The 23,183-nt window shown below is 39.8% G+C and overlaps 1 protein-coding gene across 2 annotated transcripts in view; it reads left to right on the top strand.

The window, feature by feature from the left end:
* LOC122085415 (telomere repeat-binding factor 1-like) overlaps window positions 1-23,183 on the top strand; it is a 90,008-nt gene that overhangs the window by 29,088 nt on the left and 37,737 nt on the right. For both annotated transcript variants that reach the window (XR_006142121.1, XM_042653842.1), the window contains exons 5-6: window positions 5,897-5,981; window positions 7,396-7,479. Coding sequence is in view for 1 of the 2 variants with exons in the window: in XM_042653842.1 (XP_042509776.1) it covers window positions 5,897-5,981; window positions 7,396-7,479 (169 nt within the window). In the remaining variant the exon portion in view is untranslated. The remainder of the gene's footprint in view (window positions 1-5,896; window positions 5,982-7,395; window positions 7,480-23,183) is intronic.

Raw genomic sequence — 23,183 nt, 5'->3', positions numbered from 1 at the left:
TAGATATTTGGGATCTATTAAAAGTAAAGAAGGTGACATAGAGGACGATGTTTCACAGAGAATTAAAGTGGGATGGATAAAGTGGAGAGGTGTGACCGATGTATCCCATTAAAGCTTAAAAGAAAGTTCTATAGGACTGTTGTATGACCGGATATGATGTATGGGGCAGAATGTTGGGTTGCTAAGAAGTGTTATATTGCGATATTTGTAGCAGAGATGAGGATGCTAAGATGGATGTGTGGAAAACTAGGAAGGATAAATTACTGAATGAAAGTATTAGAGCTGATTTGGGAGTTGCACCGATCAATGATAAGCGATGCAAATAAGTCACTTAATGGGCTTATTTTATTGCAAATAAGCCTTGGGTTTGGGTCACGTATGTGTTGGGCCTTTGATCCCATGGGCTTTCTTTGTAATGGGCCGCTTTAATGGGCCTAAAATATGGGTAGAAAGTAGGAAAACGGGATTTAATTCATTAGTTTAGTTAGAGTCCTGTTTTGAGTCTATTTCCTTTGTTATTTCAGTTTTAGTCAGTTTAGGTTTCCTATTAGTGAATGACTAGTTAGTTACCTACTCCATGTTGGAGTTCTAGTCCTACTACATGTTGGAATTATAGTCTTAGTCCTATTATGAGTCCAAGTCCTTCTAGGAGTGTCTAGTCCTATTTGGAAACTAGCTCATAGTTATGATAGGATTGCTAATTTTGCGCTCTTTTAATAGAGGGGCCTATGTACTCATAATTTCAGATTTGAACAAAGATTATTTGCAGTTTATTGCTTAGAGCAGCTAGGATGGCTGTGGGTGAGAAGCTCAGGCTGAAATAGCCACTTCCTCTCTCATATTTCCTTGTTTCTGCTTGTTTTCAGCATTCAATTCCTTTCCTTTATTCACTATTATTGCCATCAGCCTTCAGGAAGAGCCGATTCTGTCCTGCATTACAAGAGCCATAATTGATCAGCAAAGAGTTCCTGTTGTTGAAGAATCTTCTTAATTTTCTCTCCTAGGTCTGAAAATCAAGAAGGTAATTATCTCAACATCTCGCCATCAGAAGTCTTTCAATTTTTTAGGTTTTTATACCCTCCCTAGGGACTACCTGAGCCCAAGAGTGCAGCTCAATTGGAGCCTTACAGACTTGGCCACACCTCTCTTTTTTCAGCTCTATAGCAGGTCTTTCTCTCTCCTTTTGGGGTGGGTTTTGGGCTGGTTTTGCTCCTGTATGGGTATTGTATTCTTGGGGGTTTATTTGATGGTCTAATTTCTTTGTTTCCTGATCCTATTTGTATTGTTTGAGGTTATAAACTGCTAGGGTAATTTCTTGTAATCTACTCCTGCATTAATAAGCTTTGAGAAAGTTGTTTGAGATGGTATGATCATATTCAGCGGAGGCCTTGGGACACCCGAGTAAGGAGTGATATGATTCTTATTGAGGGAGCTCAAAGAGCTAGGGGCAGCCCTAAAATGACCATAGGAGAAGTTGTGAGGAATGACATGCATAGTTTGGGTCTTGTACCAAGTATGATTGCGGATAGAGCCTATTGGAGAGCAATGATCCATGTAGCCAACCCCATTTGAGTGAGATTTTTCTATCTTGCTGGGCAGTCCTCTTGCCTCTTACTTTCACCTTGCTTTCTTCATTCATTTATTTATTTATTTTTTTACTCTCCTTTTATGTTTAGGCCTCAATTCCTACTATTTTTTTGTTTGGATCCATGCAGCTGACCCCATTAAGTTGGGATAAGGCTGAGTTTACTGTTTTTGTTTTTGTAATGTACTAACCTTGAACAATGATGGACAATAAGAAAAATAAGAAGAAGAAGAGAAGGGATATGGCCTAGAAATCACCACCCAAGGCCTAGGCTGGAATCACCACCAACCCACCTGTTGAATCACCACAACAGGGCCTGTTGAAACTTGAAACACCACAACAGAATTCTGTATCATCACAGAAACTGAGGAAGCACAGCTTTCTTTCATTGTAAAACTCATGTGGTAGGATTCTAGGCCTTACATTGCTTTTATAGAAACTAAAATTTTAATTGAAATACTATCCATAATAGGAATAGATGCCCCTATAACTAAACTCTATCTTAACTAATTGGAATAAGTCTCCCACATGATTAAAACTCTATCCAATGTAGGAATAAGAGTTCTATTCATAGAAGACTCTATCATATCCTTAAAACCAACGAAATAATAATTACTTAATGAAATAAAATAACTCAAACTGAATTGGTAATGTAAATCCCGTATTCCTAACTACTACCCATATTTTAGTCACATTAAAGTGGCTCAATAGCTTCACGACTTGGTGGGCTATCACCAACTGCCCCCCGACGCAGTCTTTCCTCATTTACCATCATATCCGGGTTCCGCCTGCTTGTTGCCTTTGCTGGAATAGAATTAAGGGTATTGATTATCTATTCTTCTCTTTCCCCTTCTCCTCCACCTTATGGAAAAAAGTCCTTTCTCACTCTTGGCCCTCTAGTAGAAGAGTCATACCTCTCAGTAGGGAATGGATTTGGGCTCATATGACCTTTTCTGCTTCCACCATTTGCGACACTATCGGGAAGCTTGCCTTTTGTGCCACCATCAACCATTTTTGGATGGAGCGGATTCTTCGTAGATGGACGTCCAACTCTTGCTCTTTTGACAAGAGTTGGAAGGCCATCTATTTCGACATCAGCTCCAAACTTGCTTCCCTCCCCCACCGTTCGGTTATTGATTCCCCAAGGAACAGGCTTATTGTTGTTTCCTGGGGCCTCCCCCCCTCTATCTTATCCCCCTCCCCCCTTTGATGGCCTGTACCCCCTACCTGTCCGCCCCGCCCCGCCCCGCCCCGCCCCGCCACGCCACGCCACGCCAAGCCAAATTTTTGTTTGGGCTAGTTCCCTTGTTATGGCTCTTTGTTAGCTTCTTTTCCCCTCTTTCCCTTGTATATTCTCTCTTCTCCTTTATATATATTTTATCCATTAAAAAAAAAAAAGTGGCTCATTGCAATGAAAAACCATTGGACCAAAGGCCCAACATGTGTAGAACTCAACCCAAGGCTTATTTCCATCAAAATGATCCCATTTATGTTATTTATCTTCATCAGGGTCCCTACAATCCTTATGAAAGTAGGATCTAATGCTTATGAGATAAAGTTGCCCGCTGATATGGCCGTTAACATCTACATCGTGTCTGACCTTACATTATATTTAGGATATCATTTAGATGAAGGAGATTCCAACTTCCAAGCACATGCTGAGACTGCCCCCGTTAGTAACACCCATTGATGAAGAGATTGAGGAAGTGATGGACAACAAGTACATTATGACTCTCGCAAGGGATGATTTCCATTCTTTCCTTGTCAAGTGAAAAGGGCCATCTGCGATCTAGTTGCAAATGGATTCATGTTGATGATTTCAAGTGTCTCAACCTGGATTTGTATGAGCGCTACATGTCCTTTACACATTCATTGGGTATGAATGATTTCAAGCCAAGGAGAGTTTATGCAGATCAAAGGTACCTTAAGAGGTGTACCAATGTAGGGGCAAAATCCAGGCCCAATAATGGCTCACGGTTCACTTTTTGAAGAAAAAAATTGGTTCAAAAGTGAAGACTTGTGGAGTTAGTTAGAGTGTGCTATTTCATTAGTAATTATTACTTCTTTGTTAAGGATTGGGTAAAGTCTTGTATGAATAAAATTCCTATTCCTGATTTTTGGATATAATTTTAATCATGTGGGACCCCTATTCTATCTAGTTAGCTAAAATAGAATTTAATTTTTTGGGACACTAGTCCTAGCTCTAATGGGGGAGTGTTTCCTATTTTTCTCTACTTTTCTTTCCTGTTGTAAGTACGATCTAGTTTCTATAAAAGCAATATAAGCCTACCCCATGATTTATTAATAAAGAAAGCTCTTGCTTCCCAAAGTTTTGTGGTGAATCCGAATTCTGTTGTCGTGATTCAACAGGTGGGCTGTGTTGACTCCAACCTAGGCCTTGGGTGTGGATTCCCAGGTCATATCTTTTCTTCTTCCCATATTTTGTCTTTTGAAGTTTGCTAAAATATAGGTCAGTACGTCTTGCGCATATTAGTTCTGGTTTTTAATTTTGAGTCTTAATTTTTCATTGTTTAATTGTTTCTGCTGATTACTTGCTGGTTAATACCACTGCTGGTTCATATTCTACATTACTTCTTCAAATCAGTACAGTAATACCATCGGTTTCTATTCTGGTTGAGCTTCCTTGTTCAACTAGGATTCTCTGGTACCTATTAATCAGACCATCAGATCTTGCTAAGGTTTTACTTAGCCATTCATCCAGGTTAATAGGTCCTTCAATCTGATCTTGAGTCAGATCTGACCATTGATTATTAATTTGTGAGAAATCTACTGATATCTGGTTCTGGTGTGATGCTATAAGCTTCTTTGATTGAGTAAAACTCTTACAGATTTCAGAATCCATCCGTTGGATTAGTTTCGGTAATTTTTCCTTCAGTGTATCATTTAAGTACCATGAATTTAGATCAGCTTCACACTTGAAGGAAGATCGTTTTATTATCTGACTGTACTTTACCATGTGCTAAATTTAAGCCAGGTATTTTGTTTTCTAACTTTGGAATTTACACTCTTTACAATGAGGAAATTTCTTATCCAACCACAGCAAAGTGAAAATTTTCTACTTGGACCTGGATATATGAGTGTCCTTTATTTATCATAGGAACCTGTTTCCACGTTAGATGTCTAAGGGGAGATAGACTAGAACTCAAATTATTGCCTCTATGCCACAGGTGCTTATGTCAAAAAAACAAAAAAAAAAAAACCCATGAAACCTTAAGTTTATCATTGTCACACATCTACTTCTCTTGGATGTGGAGAGTGGCTTACTTTTTGTTTGAAAACCAGGTTGCCATTTGCTCCCTGTAAAGCTTTCCCTCTCTGCTCCTCCATGCTACTTTTTCACTCGTGTACATGTATCTTTCCATCTACACTTGAGGAAGTTGTCTTTGTCTTCCGTTTTGAGTGACCAATTTTCCCCCTAATTTTCCTTTTCTTTGCATTATTAGTATTATTTTTTTTTCTTTTTTGGTAGAAAGCAATTATAGGCAAAAGGATTTGGAATACAAGCCTTTATGGGCAAAAAAGTTTCTCGGTGGCTAATTGTGATCTGGTGGCATCTACTCTTTGCTTTTTCTAGTTCTTCCAGGGGTCCACTGCCATTTATTAGTATCATCATTGGATTGAGGATCTAAAGGGCTGATGGCTGATTAGCATTGGGGTCTACCAGAAAAAAAAAAAAAACTGTTTGGGGATTTACCAACCTACTGCCTAAGGGATGGAATGCAGAAGACTGGATGGAAATAGTAAAAGGGAGCTTTTGGAAAGAAAGGAGGCTTAGGGTTTTGGACCATGCACAGTTTCTTTGGATTTACTAGCATGAACTGAAAATAGGGCACCAATGCAAGATCCATGTTTACTCTTATGGCCCTCTGAATAATCTGTATTGGAATCTTATTTTGTTAAATCACTTGACAGTCTATGTGGCTAAGAACCTGTTCCTTCGCTACTGCTGGCTAGATGTAGTCCACGGTAATGTAGTTTGACAAACTCTTGCCTAAGTGTTGAACATACTGTGAGAGATCCATTTCACTCGTTCGACTTGGAGTAATACTTTGAATGGAAATATTGCAATATTTAAGCCTTGCATATGATCTTTTAGAGTCTGCAGCTGCTTTAAATTCAGTTTTGGTGGTTATCATAGATAATATACTATCACCTGCGTCATTCTGTTATCCTATTTTCACTTGTGAAAATACAATAAATGGTGGGTTAGTGAACTGCATAGTGCTGTAACTTGTTTGCAATCAATTGATTCTTGACATGTTCTGCTATATTTTCCTTCTATGGTTCTAGGTTGGAAATTATTATAATGGAAGCAATATCCAATTTGAAGGAGCCTGGTGGTTCTAACAAGACTAATATCACAACATACATTGAGGTATTTCCGTTTCTATCATGTATGGGATTATAGAGTGAGAATCTTGACTTATTTGCGAAAGCAAAAAATTGGAATTCGTGAAACATCAGCTTCTGTGATAAATATTTAGAGTTCTTAATTGCCTTCTGGTGTTTTTTTTTTACTCAAGCTTTAAAAGTAACACCGTTGAATCCCCATTTGGTCAGTCAGTCAAGTGCACGAAGATTTTTTATTTTTTATTTTTTTTTGGGGAGGGGGATGGAGGGGGAGGTCGGTCAACAAGTTCATCTATATTTCAAATTTATTTAATTTTTTGGGTGAATAGTAAATGCATTAAAAGAAGGGGGAGGGAAAACATAGTTCCAAAGGGGAAGTTACAAACCCAATATAAGGGATACAAAAATCCCATAAAGGGCACCAATTAGGGCCTACATGGCCTCAAAGAACTTCTACAACCCGGCCTAGATGCCCAACTAGAGGAGAAGTGAAAAACCGTCTGAACTGGGAAGAGAACCACAAACCCTAACCCTAACATCTCAACACAACAGTTCCTAGCTGCCAACACGAAGGAGCACCGCCAGAGAAGAGGCAGCCATGGTGGAGGATAGCTGGCCTAGCGGATGGTCTGCAAGGTGAAATTGCACTGGCCTTTCTGAGGGCAATTGAGGATCATTGCCTTCCAAGAGCGGCCCAGCAAGCTGGTGTCGAAGAGGCTACTGCCGATCAGGACGAAGTCCAAATCAACAGATCGAAAGGTAGGTCGCAAGCGGGGGGAGCAGACGATGAGGGTGGAGGCCAACGCAGGGAGTAGGCGGACAGACCAAACGATCCCGACATCCAGAAGGGCGGGCAGCCTAGAAAGGGTGACCATCGATTGGATAGCAGGCCTTGCATGAGTGGTGTTGAAAAGGGCTACAGGCATGGCGAGCAGCCAACCGAGAGGCAGAACTAGAGGAGCAGACGAGCCAACGGACAGACCCAACGAGCCTGATGGCAACAGGAGGGGCTGACAATAGTAGGCCTGATGGGAGAGGCGTCCAAAAGGGCTGCAGGCCTGGCTAGACGGCGACCGGGAAGCAGCTATCCCAGAAGGTGCTAGCACCGAGTCATTTGTCGGCCAAGCAGGACAAGCGGCCTGTGGGAAGACGAGCTGAGCGGTTGCAGCAGCCTCTACACCAATTGAGATGACCGACACTAGAAACCACGGGAGAAGAAGGGAAAGGGAGTGGAGGAGGAAGAAGGGAGGGGGAGAGAGAAGAAGAAGAGAAGAAGGGGGAGAGGAAGGGGAGATGAAGGGAGGGAGGGAGGGAGGGAGGTAGAAGAGGAGAGAGGGAGAGAGTGCAAGTCTTTGTAGGAATTATTTTAATAAATTAGATGCTGTCCATTGTATTGCTTCATTCTGTTTAAAAGCCTAACTTTTTATTTTATTGTGCAGGAGCAATATTTACCACCTCCAAACTTCAAAAGGCAATTGTCAGAAAAATTAAAAAATTTGACAGCAAGTGGAAAATTGATTAAGGTAATTATTCTTGCAAAATATTTTGATGCAGTAATCTTTATAGATGATGGTGCTACCCTAAAATGAGGTGATTGGCAACCAAATAAGAATGTGCAGCAAAATCATAGTTGTCTTTTATCTTACTTTCATTTTCTTGATTTATTTCTTGCATTTTGTTCAAGAGGAGAGGAAGAGGAATAATTGACGGTGAATTTAAAGTGGCTGAGAAGCATCAGAGAGTACAATGAACTAGATCACAGTTTGAGATTATTTCTACAAGAAAGAGATTTCTCTTGCTTAACCAACTAATCAGCTGAAAAATTGGTGATTCTCTCCATCAATTGGGCCATGGCACTCAGAGAATATGTGAGGTTAACCAAGGGATTTGGCTGATATGAGAGAGAGATCTGTGATAGGGCTAGATTTTCTGCTCAAGTGGAACTAGTGAATTACCATGCCAGCTGGACTTCTTATTTTGAAGAGTATTCACAGACCCTAAAATTGATGAGTAGTACAGTAATTTTCCAAATTTGAGTCTCTTTCCCTGTCAATAAGAATGTCAAAGTATGTATTGATAAGCTATAGGCTTGTTGGATGGACTACAAGCTGCTTATATGGACCAAGAGTGTTTCCTTTAATCTGAAGGACTTGGTAGTATTCCCTAAAGTTCAAGTGTTTGGCCACCTGAGTTCTTCCACATTACAAACTTTGTTCTTGTAGACCTCTACCTTGTGGCAAAAAGAGAGCATGGTGTTTTACTCTTAACCTTCCTGAGCTCGACCTAATCTCTATTTATTGACCCACTGGTGCATTTGTTGGATTTCATTGCATGTTAAGAATCATCTCAATGCACCTGAGTTCTTCCACATCGCAAACTTTGTCCTTTTAGATCTCTACCTTGTGGGAAAAAGAGAGCATGGTTTTTTACCCTTAACCTTCCTGACCTCGACCTAGTCTCATCTCATTACTTAGGTATTGACCCACTGGTGCGTTTGTTGGATTTCATTGCATGTTAAGAATCATCTCAATGAAAATTTCCTCATTTTTTCACTTCTTGGTGCTTCCTGCCTGTTCCTTCTACCACACTTGATTCCCATTCTATCCTTATTCTTGCCATTGATCCATTTCTGCTTCCTCATTTCATTTGCTGGAGTTATATGCTCAAGATTCAGCTTCAAAATGTGTTACTTTATATTTTTAATTGAATGGATCTAATTGGTTATGTAGCCAATTCAAAGTCTTGTCTGGTGGATCCTCCAAATTGGAGACATCAGCCCTCCATTTGGGAAAAATGGCTGTTAAAGACACCTTGACTTACAGACCACATATTCATTTCTAATATGGTAGTAGGTGCCTGTTAGAATTATGTCGTGAGAAAGGAGGATTCTTACGCAAGTCGCAGGCTCGTCCCTTAGGTTTTCCTAGTCCCATAAGACTTTCCTAGTCCCATCAGGACCGAGTACAATTAGAGTTAGTAATAAGTGTTAGTTTCCTATTCTGATTTGTTATGTCCTATTCCTAGTAGGAATTGTAATGATTAGTCTATTTAATGAATGAAGGAGAGCAGCCCCAATCCAATCGATTAGGACTCCCTATGCTCCACAATCGCAGATTTCCCTCTCTCTCTCTCTCTCTCTCTCTCCTCTCTTTACATGGTATCAGAGCCTTGATCTCCAAAGAAGAAATTGATCAAAGCTTTCCTCCCTTATCAGTAACAACTCCTCCCTTCATTGCAGGTTGTTACTGGTTCTTCCTAAGCTCTACGATTTTTCATAGGGGGTGGTTTCATCCCTTAGTTTACTGGTTTTTTGACTAAAGGATTGATTACATTAACTCAAAGTACTTGCTAGTGGTTTCTGGTTTGGTTTTTTGGTTTGAAGATTGAAGTATTCAAGGAGTGGAAAAGTTTATCAAAGCTGTTAGGGTTTTGGCACTCTGCCAAAATCGATTTTGATCATATCTTCTTACTCAGAGCTTAGTTTGGAAAACCCTTTGGAGGTTTTCTTCATCACCATATCAACGACATTCGATCCAAGTTTCAACTCCATTGGAGAGTTAATCAACTGCATATAACCCTAGATTTACCCTAATTAGGGTTTTGCAATTTGGTTAAATCCTTCAGTGTTTGGTATTTTGGTGGAATTTTGTTTGAAGATTCAAGTTGTTTTGTTTTGATTAGCTGTATAAGCTTAATCGATTGTGTGATTTGTTCTCTGATTCTCTGTTCTCTGTGAATTAATTTTTTGTTCTCTGGTAATTCTCTGTTATATCTATTGCTTCAATGGCTAGCACTGAGCCGAAGAATGTTGTTACTGAGGTGATATCCTCATCCACTTATAAAATTACTAAGAAGAAACTTGCAGGAGCTGCCAATTTTCAACAGTGGAAGAAAATTGTGCAGTTGGTTTTAATTGGTCGTGACTAGTAGGATCATCTTACAAAGGTGAAGTCTGCTAATGATACTATGTGGGATACTGTTGATGTGCGGACAACTGTTGAACTAGATGGATAACTCTATTGTTGATATTGTTACTGACATTGATACTGTGAAAGAGTTGTGGGATTATCTGAACGTTATATATTCTGGACAGAACAACCTTTCTCACATCTATGAGCTATCTCAGGATTTTTATAAGGTTGGATCGGAGGGGTTGACCTCTGACTCAATACTTTTCTGATTTCAAAAGGACGTATGAGGAGTTGAACTCTCTACTTATTAGTAGTGATGTCAAGAAGATGCAAAACTAGCGAGAGTAGCTCACATTTATGGGTTTCTTGTGTGGTCTTGGACCTGAATATGATGCTATCCGATCTCAGGTTTTTGAAGGTGACACTATGGCCTCTGTTGCAAACACTTTTTCTAAAGACTTACAGGTAGTTTGAGAGAATTCTCATAATTCTGCACCAACAGGAGATGAAAAGGAGATTTATAGGTGATTGGCAGGCTTCTCTGTCGGAGTGTGGGCAATGGCAGGCTGTTTCCCTTAGTGCTGGCTAAAGAATATTAAAAGAGGTGATTTTTAAATGACATTATTTTTATTGAAGGTGTATTTGAGGGAAAACAAGAAGTGTATGTTTTAACTGTTGTTTTTGTTTGATGGTTGTTCTGTGTTGTGCTTTTACTATTTTCTTTCTTATTGGGTTGTCGAGCTCACCCCATTATTTTAACAACATAGATGATTGAGATGGAGCTATACTTGGAGCAGAGTTCGAAGGCGACTTGAAGATTTATGTATTTGTTTTTGTTTTTATTTTCTTAGTTGAATGTAGTAGGGATAAATTTGAGATGTAAACTCTGATAATTGGTTTTCCAGTTTAACTGAGACATACCTTAGATTGCCACCAGTAGGAGTACTGAAGATTTGTGATAAAAGTTGATTATTTTTGTTGAGACTTGATTTTGTTGAGTTTTATTATGTGTGATTTTGTGAGTGTTATCGATCGTTTGATCAGTGCCTGTGAGTGTTGTACACTCACCTGACATATGGGTTTGGGTCATGACAGAAATGTTATCAGAGCGTTGTGCTAAACTTGATTGGGTATGTAGAGAAATGGTATGGAAGTTTTAGGGTTGAACCTGGTGGCATAAGGATATTAATAAAAGTTTTGTGCTGAAACATAATATATCGACACTATAGGGCAATTGACTAATTAAACTGGAAGTATTGTTCTAGATTTGAATGATATATTCGATTATTAGGGAATAGCAACATAGGAGAGTTTATGCACTAACAGAGCGGGATGTTGAGGCATCACCTGAGGCGGTGATAGGTAAATGAAATTTCAGGGACGAAATTTTTATAAGGACGGGAGGATGTAATTCCCTAAAGTTTGGAACCTTCGGATATTTTTTCTTTAACCTCTTTAAATATTTTTTTTGCCCCTTAAATTAACAACTTGAGTGTTAACCTAGTGATTGTGACTTAAGTTGGTGAGCGGTTAGGGTTCAAATCTTATAAGTCTTAAGAAGGGGTGATGAAGCTGATTTATTATCTATTTGGTCTTATTTTAGTAGAAATAAACTTTAAGATGGGTTACATATGTGTTGGGCTCTAGTTTTAAGTGTTTCCTTTGTAATGTGCCACTTTTATGGCCTATAATATGGGTACAAGGTAGGAATACGGGATGAGTCAAGTAATAAATTTTGTTTCTTTACTTTACTTATTATTAAGTGTTTTAGTTGGACTAGATTAGGAATCGATATAAGTCCATCCTGTTTTGAGTTTATTTCCTTGGTTATTGTAGTTTCCTAGTCAATTTAGATGTCTATTGGTTTAGGATTGGGTTAGGCCTTTCCTTTTTAGTCTCTATGTCTATTTTTGAGTCTTCCATATAAGTTTGTAAGGGGGTCAAACATTGTACACAGATTTTATTGGTAAAAATTTCTGTTGTTGATGCTCCTCTTCATGTGTGAAGACTTCCTTGTGTTTGGTCAAGCTGACTAAACCGTTGTTTAATCCGATTAATTTATCTTCTCTATAAGCTACTCTGTTCTCTCATTATTATTCTCTTGTTACTATTGCTGGCTTTTCTCTATATTCAATTCCTAACTTCTTCCATCAATAAAGTATAGTTCTTGAAGTTCTCTTACAAGATTCCTTTTTCTAGAATGTTTGGTATAGGGTGTTTTTTTATGTTTAAGCAATTCAGCCATCTGGTCAGTCTGAAATTTTGAACACATGTTCCTCATCCCTAGATTAGAACTTGATTGAAATCTGAGACAATTCTGATGGCTGGATCATAGATATTTTATTATTTTCGATTCTGCCCTTGCCTATTAATGAAATCTGTAAAATTTTAATATCTGAACCTGTATTTCTTTAATTCCTTTTAATCTAACCGTCAGATCGTGATCATCTTTTGAGGATTAGTAAAGCTACCCTAGGGGAGGTTACAATCCGAATTTGGGAAGCATCTGACCAACAAATTAAGAGTAAATTCAGATTTACTGAAATCTGAAAATTTCATCCTAAACTTGAATTTATTTAATTACTCTTTCATCACTCAACCAATCATTCTCATCTTCTGAAAGATGATATGCATGTTGAGGGGGATTGATTCCTAAAGTTTGACCTCCGTTTGAGAGAATTGACTTTTTGGTTGACTTTTGATCTTAGTTGACTTTTAGGGAAGTGGGTATTAAATTTGTTTTGAACTAGGAATTTAATCGGAGGCATACCTAATTGCAGGTGGTGTTTGATTTGAGCATTCAAAGCTTAGTGGGTGGACGTATGAGACATACAGGCTGAGGTAAGTGGATTATAGTGGAATTACACCACGTGTGTAGTTTAATTGTATGATCTAATGTTTGATATGCTTGTATCGTTGAGATGTGCTGACTTAAGCTTATTTAAACTGTATTTATGTGTGACGTGAGTTTAGGAAGGTGATCGATATTGATGGTGATGAATATTATTGTATAATATGTATCAATGTTGATTCTTACTTGGAGATTTTCCCTGTATTTTCACACGTGTTGTTAAAGAAAGTGATTTTATGAAAGGTGATCTTGTGTAAAGGTGATTTTGTAAAGGTAAAAAGAAAAGTGTTTTGAGGATAAGTAGACTGTAATTGCCACCTGAGAGGAAGTGATCCGTGGATCTGTGGGAATTGGAGATTTGTATACCTACTTTGCACAAGTGAGTGTCAGTGGTGTACGAGGAGATGAAAAGGAGATTTATAGGTGATTGGCTGGCTTCTCTCTCGGAGTGTGGGCAATAGCAGGCTATTTCCCTCTGTGCCGGCTAAAGAATATTAAAGGAGGTGATTTTAAATGACATTGTTTTTATTGAAGGTGTTATTTAAGGAAAACAAAAAGTGTAATTTTTAACCGTTGTTTTTGTTTGATGGTTGTTCTGTGTTGTGCTCTTACTATTTGCTTTCTTATTGGGCTGTTGATCTCACCCCATTATTTTAATAACATAGATGATTTAGATGGAGCTATGTTTGGAGAAGAGTTCGAGGGTGACTTGAAGATTTTTTTATTTGTTTTTGTTTCTATTTTCATATATGAATGTAGTGGGGATAAATTTGAGATATAAACTCTGATAATTGGTTGAGGTTTGACTGGGACATACCTTAGATCGCCACCAGTAGGAGTATTGGAGCTTTGTGATAAAAGTTGATTATTTTTGTTGAGACTTGAATTTGATGAGTTTTATTATGTATGATGTTGTGAGTGTTATAGATTGTTTGATCAGCGCCCGTGAGGGCTATACCCTCACCTGACATCTGGTTTGGGTCATGACATTCTTACTTTGCCAAGTAACAAGATTACCACCCACAAATGTGTAATATCTGGTGGTTGATCTCCTGTCACCGTCAGCACCAGCCCAATCAACATTAGAGAAGCCAACCAAATCAACACTTTGATGGGGATGATAGAAAAAGCCATTTCCTGGAGCTCCTTTCAAAAACTTCAAGATACGATAGACTGCCTCCCAATATATCTTCTTTGGAGTTTACATGTATTGACTAACCACTCCAACAACAAATTATATGTCTGATCTAGTGGCAGTGAGGTAAATAAGTTTTCCCACTAATCTCCTGTACCAGTGTTCGTCTACAAAGTCTTCACCATCAGTATCCCCAAACTTTTGGTGAGGATCCATAGGGGTATCATCAGGTTTGGAAGCTAGCAACCCCATATCAGATAAAAGATCAAGTACATATTTCCTTCGGGATAAGCTAATCCCTTTCTTACTCCGAAGAACTTCAATGTCAAGAAAATACCGGAGGGGACCCAAGTCCTTAATTTGGAAATGCTGATGAATGTAAGATTTAACTTCAGTTATACCAGCTTTATCATTGTTGGATATAATAATATCATCCACATAAACAGCAAGAACAAAAATCTTGACTTTTGGTGCCGAACAAACACCAGGTGGTCTGACTAGCATAGGTGTTATGGCAACAAGGCGAACCAAGGCATTGGAGGGCTGTCTAAGTGCTTAGGCTACAAGGCGCCCGCCTTGAGGCGAACAAGTGTTATTTTTTATTTTCCCTCGTTTCAAACATTATTTAGTATGCTACATATACCTTGTATCATAAAAAATTAACATTGAGCCACATCAAGTTATCAAAAATCAACATTAAATCACATCAAAATATCAAATCATAAAAAGATCAACATTAAATCACATTAAGTCATAAAAAATCAACATTTATAGAAATGCTCTAGTTCTATAATAAGTTTGACTGGTCAAATGATTTTATTTTTACAGAAGACTTTTTGCATTAGTTATAGCACAAAACTATAGTCTTTCTCCAGATGTCCTTCCCGCCCGCTTTTGTCTACTGGATCCTTTCTTGCATCTCCTCCCCCTCCTTTTCCATCCTAATTAATGGTGGCCTTGCCAGTTACTTTCTCTACTCTATGGGTATCAGGCAAGGATGTCCCCCCTCCCCTTTGCCCTTCTTTATTGCGCTCGAAGTGTTGTCTTGCTCCATCCAATCCTCCACTGACCTCCACCTCATCTCCCTTATTCCCCAATGCAAACCCTTCTTCTTACCCACCTGACTTTTACAGATGACGTCATGATTTTCTCTAAGGTGGACCCCTCTTCCATCTCTTCCATCTCTTCCATCATGTCCTCCCTCCACCTCTTCGAATTTCTCTCTAGGCTTTGCATCAACATCCTTAAGCCTTTTCCTCTCCGGAGTCTTAGATCCCATCAAATCCCTTCTCTAGATCACAGTGTTCTCCCTAGGATCTTTCCCTGTCAAATACCTTGGCCTTCCCCACATTACTTCCAGACTTTCTGCCTATCATGCTCTGCTCTCCTATCCTTGACCTACTGAGGAAAAGGCTTTAGCTCTGGAAAGTCAAGCTTCTCTCTTATGTAGGGCATCTTGTCCTTATTAGATCTGTTCTCCAATCTTTGTACCTTTACTGGACCGGTATCTTTGTGCTTTTTGCATCCTCCATTAAATCCATTACAATCTTCTTTGCTCTTTCCTTTGGAACGGTTCTGATTCCTCAAAATTTATCCACCCTTTAAGTTGGGATAAAGTTTGTCTTCTTAAATTCGGAGGGCGTGGCCTTAGAAGAATCAATGAGGTTAACTGTGTAAGCTTTCTTAAGCTCATCTGGAAGATTGCTTCCAAAAATAATAGTATCTGAGTCTCTTGGGTCTACTCCTCTCTCCTCAAGAATAACTCTCTTTGGACTATGTCTCCCTTCTCTGATGCCTCTTGGTTCTGACGCAAAATCCTTTCCACCAGACCTAAAGTCTTGAGAGCCATTACTTATTCCATTGGTAATGGTTCCAAGACCTCTCTCTGGTTGGACCCTTGGCACCCATCTGATATCCTCCTTCCCTTGTTAACTCCAATGATTATCTACTCCTCTGGCCTAAGTAGAACTGCCAAATTTTCCTCTATAATTTCTATTGGAAATTGGTCCCCTCCCTCTCTTCTTACGGACCTTTGGGCCTCCCTTCCCCCCATTCCCCTTGGCCACAAAGTAAGGATGACAAAGCTGTCTAGACCCCATCCAACTTGGGACAATTCTCATCGGTCTTTGCCTGGGATCTCATTCACTCCAAAGGCTCTCTCATCCCTTGGAGAAGCATCATTTGGTTTAATTCCACATCCCCCACCACAGTTTCACTAGCTGGTGAGGTTTGTCCAACTACCTCTCTGCGCAGTCTTTCCTTATCCACCGACACATCCAGGTCTCCCATTCCTGCTGCCTTTGTTAGAATGGCACTGAAGATGTTAACCATTTTTTCTTCTCCTATCCCTTCTTTTCCACTATTTGGAAGAGAGTCTTTAGTAACTGCTGGCCTTCCTGTAGACATATCCTTCCGTTGAGTAGAGAATGGATCTTGGTTGACATGACTCTTCATGGATCCACTATTTGTGATACAGTTGGGAAGCTTGCCTTTGTGTTACAATCAGTCATATCTGGATGGAGCGCAATTTTCATAGATGGACTTCCAACTCTTGCTCTTTTGATAAGATTTGGAAAGCCATCTACTTTGATGTTAGTTCCAAACTTGGCTGTCTTAACCATCGATCGGTCCTTGATACCCCAAGGAACAAGCTCAATGTTGTGTCCTGGGGCCTTCCCTTACCTATTATCTCCCCCCCACTGATGTATCCTTGTTTTATTGATGGGCCCCTACCCTATGTCTAGTTGTTTGTGATCCCCTCATTTTTTCCCTTGTATATTCTTTTCCTCCGTGGTAATGAATTTATTTATTCATAAAAAAAATAAAATATCTATAAAAATTTCAGAATTGAGATAAACCCCAACATTTAAAAGTTGAAAATCGCTCCTACAACTAAAAAATCAGTTTTTGTGGACTGGGGGTTGACTTTTTATCTTTTTGGAATTTGATTTTTAAAATATTTATTGGATTCAAATAGGGGGTATTTGCTTATTTATAAATAATATCTTAAGTAAATAAGGGCCAAAATATAAGGCGAAATGCAATGCAGTAAGGCGACAGTCGCTTAGGACCTAGGCAAACCGCCTGGATGCCAAGGCAGCACCTTGACAACTATGCTGAGTAGCATTGTGTGAAACCACAACAAAGAACAATAAAGCTAAATTTGTCAAACCATGCTCGTGGTGACTGCTTCAACCCATAGATGGCCTTGTGAAGTTTGCATACTCTTCCAGTATTCTCCCCTTGAGCGACGTACCCTGGAGGTTGCTTCATATAGACTTCTTTTGCAGATGTCCATATAGAAAAGCTTTTTTGATATCCATCTGATAGAGAGGACAATCCAGATTGACAGCAAGAGAGATAAGGACACGAACGGAATTTAACCGTGCCACCGGAGAGAAGGTTTCAATGTAGTCCACACCATAGGTTTAATTATATCCTTTGGCGACCAATCGCGCTTTAAGACGTTCAATTGAACCATCAGGATTCTTCCTTGTCTTTTTGGTTGTGTTTGTTTTATTCGTGATCATCGTCCAGGTTTGTCTAAGTTAGATCCCCGTGCTCTTAAGTGTATCTTTTTGGGTTATTCACTTACCAAAAAAGGTTATTGTTGTTATTGCCCTGCACTTGAGGAATATTTTGTTATAGTCGATGTTTCCTTCTTTGAGTCTATTTCTTATCCGAATGAGTCCGTCATTGTGTCTGAAATGGATGATGTTACACTCGTTCCCTAACCTGGTAAAATTTGAATTTTTGTGATAGGTCTCGGGCCGGAGGTAGAAAGAACCAACGGGTTCTGGCTTGCAGCTACCCACTGTCAAAAAGGGAGGAATGACCCTACAGTCCCTAATTTCCCATGCATCTCTTGCCTATCCAACTGGTGGGGATTCAAACCTTCCGATCCCAAACGATACGAGAGCTAGCCCCTCCCCACTCGAGTCCTGGCACGTAATGGAAATTGTCAGAAGACCTTGTACGCATCCTAGGGCAACCCCTTGGTGAATGGTCACAAGTGGATAGCAAGCTGTCAAGGCACATCATTGATGTGGCCACCGGAAACAGCTGGGCTGAATCCGGTGACCTGAAATCCGGTGGCCTTTGTGGTGTTGAAATGGTTTCGATGCCCGTGGGCCCCGCTACCCGTATCGTGGCCAACTCCGACTAACCTCCCACACTACCTTGTACCCTTCCCCATGACTTGTACATCCTATGAGTCTAAGGAGGTGGACCCGCGTGTCCCGAACGATGACTTAATCTACGTGAGTTCCAGACAAGTGCCCAACCAAACGAACTATAAGGTCCTTAGTATAAATAAGAGAAGTGAGTTCATTTCTCACTTCTCAATTGTCCAAAACGTGGGAGAGGGAGAGGAGAAAGGAGAAAGGAAGAAGGAGAAGGTGGGTGAGATCCCGGCTTTGCACTTGGTTGCCGGTTGTTACCGGAGGTAGGTGCTACCTTCCCCATAACCCCCTTTTTTCATTTTTGAATTTTTACCTTTGAGCAAGTTGGGGAAACACCGGGTTGAAGGGATGAGCCCCAACCCCGGTGCTTTCTGACCATCGGAATAGTGTGCAATGCACTCCACCGTGTGTTTCCGAGCTTAAACCAAGTCAATTGAGCTCCGAAAATATTTTTTACCAAATAGAGAGGGTTTCAACCATTCGAATGACGTATCTCCCAAACGGCTCGGTGAAAAGTTGATTTCTTCGGCTTGAATGAGAGGTGGGAAGACCCCCTACAACCTCCACAGAGCAAATCCCGGCAATCGGGCTTGAGCCTGAAAGCCCCCAAAATGGTGGCACATTTCTAGGTTTACCACCAGAAACATCCACTGGAAACACCGGTGACATATTTCTGGTGAACCTAGAGCTCTTAATGAGCTTTTGCAAAGGCCACCGGAAAAAACATACCTGTTTCCGATGAGTCCTGTCCTTTTTTTCAGTGCCTGTTTTCGATGAATAGTTCTGGACTATAAAAATGGGTTGTTCCCATATCTTTTGGGGTGGACCTTGTGGGCCCCCCTCCGGTGTTTCCGACACTTTTTGACACCTGTTTACCCTTGTACCTAGGATAGAGACAAGCACAGAACGGTGAGGCCTAACATGGTTTGATATCTAGTTTACAATTTGGAATCTCACCGATCCGACCGACAACCGAGGTGAGTGGTGGTTGACTTTAATTTTCGGAGTGTTTTGATATTATAGAATACATGATGTAGTTATCATTTGTAGATATTTTAATGCTTGAACGAGTTGTGTGAATTGTATAACATGCTATGATATATCGAATTGTAAGTTGTATAACATGTGAACTTGGAATCGGATATATGTTGTGAAATGTGTGAAGGGATCCGGTGTGGCTGAGGTGGTTTCGGTACTGTGATCGCCGTGTGGATGATTACATCATGCATTGGGTGTGCATTAGAGTTAGATATAGTTGTGGATGCACTTTGTGGCCGATGGTAATTCCGGTATCACATATCCCATACTTAACTGCTTGTATGTGAAATAGCCTAGCGGGAGGTGAATAGGTTATATTAGAGGAAATACAATTCTTTTAAAAATTATTATCCCAAGTGTGATTGTAAATAAAAATTGCGGAATGAAATAAATTACTCACAATCACACAACACCAAGAATTATAGTGGTTCGACTCAACCTGAGTCTAGTCCACTCCCTACAAGAGTCATCTTGTAAGGTATTCCACTAGTTCTTCCTTTCAGTACAGTAGGTGGGAAGAAAAACCTTTACAATCTTTTATGGATAAGAGTATCCGTACAAATCCCCTTTATTGGTAGAGAGACACCTTTACAATCTCCTTTAAAGGTAGAGAGGCACGTTACACTCTTTAAAGGATAAGAGGATCCTTTCACAATCCTAAGTACAATCTAGGAATTGATGTAAAACAGAAAAGTAAGATAGTGGAATAAAGAAGGTTACCTCTGGTGTGGTGCAAACGATGAATATGATAATAATGAATGAATGCACCTTATAAGTTTTCTCTAAGTCTTTGACTTGCGCAGTGTGAATATAGAAGACCCTTGATGGAGACTTGAGCTTTTCTTTTTGATATGGTGAAGACCAAGTCGCTCAAGTAAAGTAGAATGCTTTTGACTCTTAAAGCTCTTTAGAATGTGCTCTTAAGCTTAGGAATTGTTAATCATTAATTAAGAGCTTCTTAGGTATTTATAGGTGAGGTTTGGTGATCATTTTAGGTAGCAAATCAAGCTCTAACGGTCATATTCTGGGTCCATCGGTCGACCGCCATCGATAGCCGATTGATCGGAAAGAGCCATTGGAGTACAAATAGAGCCGTTGGAGGTGTTCCAGGTAGGCACCAGTGCCGGTTGACCGACCAGTCGCCAACATAATAGACTCTGTTTTGACAGAATGTTGTCATACTGACCAGTCGTCAGTGATTCGACCATAACTTTTCGGTCCAACATTGGATTGACCTGATACTAGTTGCATTGGAATCGTGACTTGATTTCCTACAACTTTTGTGAATGGTCCATCTCCTGATACAGACACTAAAGTTACCCAAAATGCCATTGAGTTTGGTCATTATGTTTTTCACAAAATATCACTAGAACATATATTTCTTAATATGTTCTACACCACCTAAGGACTTCTATGTTTGGTCAAGGGATGTCCTAAGATCATTCTAGAATGATGATATGCAATGCATGGTGTGCGTACACGTATATATAAAGAAAGTGCAAGTTACAATATGAAAAATCTAATCTGTCCTAGAAAACTTCATCTTGACTTGATAGTTCGAGTCTTCACTTGACGCTCCCACTCTTAGCATTCCATCTTCTATGCTTCTTGATTGTGCCTTCGGGCCCGTTTGATAACGTTTCAAGAAACGCATTTCTGTGTCCAGAAACGGCAAAAACAGAACAAAAAGCGTTTTATAAAATTGTTTCGTTTCACTTGTTTTCAAAAATAGAAATTGAAATTTCTACTTATTTATGGTTCAAGAAATGACCCCTTGTTTTGCCAATTCTGGAAATGACTCGTGGCCATTCTTTCGCTGCTTACTATCGACTTCCAGAAACATGACCTATCAAATACCTTCAATTCCGTTTCTGTTTCTAGAAACGAAAATTTATGTTTCTGCCGTTTCTTGAAACAGAAACGGCAAAAACGTTATCAAATGGGCCCTTCATGTCTTGGTTTTTGAGTCTTGATTTAAGGTCTCCAAATATACGTAGCTTGAGATATCTTCTTACGCTAGGCAACACTTAGCAATCTTAAAGCTACTTGTTTGTTTGTTATTACCAAAACACTTGTAGGAGTGTGGGCATATTCCCAACAATCTCCCCTTTTTGGTGATGACAAACAAACAAAAGAAATGGTAGTAAAATATTGAAGTATAGATGCAAACAGTCACATATCATTTCAAAAGTAAGCAATAATTTCTCCCCCTTTTGTCAACAGCAAAAAGATGGAAGAGACATGTGCAGCAGTCAAGAAAGTAACATGCTCCCCTTGAATATGTGATGGGGTTAAAAATAAGATATTTAGCATTCAAGAGGCATGTACATAAAACAACACACATCTAAGTATTAAAATAAGCATTAATAGCATAAAGTAAGTTCTGCACATAGGATTCCACAGAAAGGTTAAAATGAGTTCCAGATCAAACATAGAAAAAATAAAACATAGTTTTAAACATAACGATCATAAAATAAAGCTTATAAAAGAGTAGTGTTCATCCTATTCTTCTTCAGCTTCGTCTTCTTCTTTGAGGAGCTTCAGGATGGCGTCCTGCTTTTTCTCCAGCTGAGCAAAGATTTTGTTGCCAAGCTTTTCAAGGTCAGCGGCAGTTGCGAAGGTAGTCGAGGCTCCACTCCCCTGTCCTCCTTCTGGCTGACGTGGTGCAGCAGCTGTGCCACTTGAAGCAGTTCCTTTCTTTGGGATGAGACTCATCTTTTGGATAGTTGTTAGATCTATCTCTTGAGGAATGGGTTCAAACACTTCATCGGAAAAATCCACATCAAACTCTTCTAGTAGTCTACAAAGCAACCTTCCATAAGGGAGATTGCCCTTTTGGAGCTTATCCCCACAAGAAACCATATCCATCAAGATGATGTAATGAAGGTTGACACTCATTGATTCAACAACACAATAGATAATGTAAGCATGGAAGGGGGAAACCTCATCCTTGTGACCTTCTTTGGGTAGAATGTTGTAAGAGATGATAAGATTGACAATTCTCCCTAGGTCAGTAAGTTCCTTTGCCTTAATCTTGTGTGTATTTGCATAGTCCTTCATGATGCTTGAATACACAGTGTCAATATCCATGAATTGTTCAATATGTGTCTTGGGATGGTAGAATTTTAGGGGTCCTTCCACAGAGATGTCTAGGATGTCTCCTAAGGTCTGAATGTCTAACTCTATAGAGACTCCTTTCACATAGGAGTGAAGATGGAGCGATTCCTCTTCACCAGACACAGTGATGTTACAATAGAACATCTTGACTACGTTAGGGTAGCATTTGGTTTCAAACTTGAGGATATTCCCCCAACCCAAAGCATCAAAATGGTCTTTGATTGCATACCTAATAAGAGAGTCAGTGTTGATGGTTCTATCTTGCTCAACTTGGCGAGGTATGTATAGATCCCAACACTCATAAGCAGCCGAGGAAGAGAACCACAAATCATCCTTGGAAGAGCTTGTAGTCTTCTTTTTCCCTTTTGTTGGTCGGAGCTTTCTTTGCATTGGGGGGACGTTGAGAGGCCATAGAGAGAATGTGAAGAAAAACCAAGATTTTTAAAGGAGGTGAGGTATTTGGAGATCTAGGTTTTTAGATGAGTTATGGCTAGGGTTTTGGGAGAGGAAGGGTTGAAATAAGGTTCTAAGAGTTTTGGGTTTCTTAAAATGTAGAAAAGAACCCAAAAATTGAGATTTTAAAGAGCCCAAAACGTGTTTCTCGTCGGCGACGGTCAACCGGCTGCAGGGGGCGTTCGACCGGCTCTAGTGGGCGGTCGACCGGCAATCTGTTCTATGAGGGGCAGTCGACTAGCATCTGCAGAAATTGCCAGAAAATGCCCAGAAAACACAATTTTTTAAAAGGTTTTTGGTCCGATTTCTCTAGGGGTTTGAACATGAATGAGAAGGGATTTCCTCTTCACCCAAATAGGTTACAAATCCCAAGCTCCTTCCTTAAGGAGCAAAACCTTTCTTCACCTGGAGGTTTAGTGAAGATGTCTGCGAGTTGTTTCTCGATTTTGATGTACTTAAGGGAGACATCGCCATTCTGAATGGTATCTCGCAGAAAGTGATGTCGAATGTCTATGTGCTTTGCCCCTGAGTGTAAGATAGG

This window comes from Macadamia integrifolia, chromosome 8 (genome assembly GCF_013358625.1).
Source record: "Macadamia integrifolia cultivar HAES 741 chromosome 8, SCU_Mint_v3, whole genome shotgun sequence".
In the NCBI taxonomy this organism is placed as follows: domain Eukaryota; kingdom Viridiplantae; phylum Streptophyta; class Magnoliopsida; order Proteales; family Proteaceae; genus Macadamia; species Macadamia integrifolia.
The sequence above is the reverse complement of the archived record's forward strand: the minus strand, read 5'-3'. Positions and strand labels throughout refer to the sequence as shown.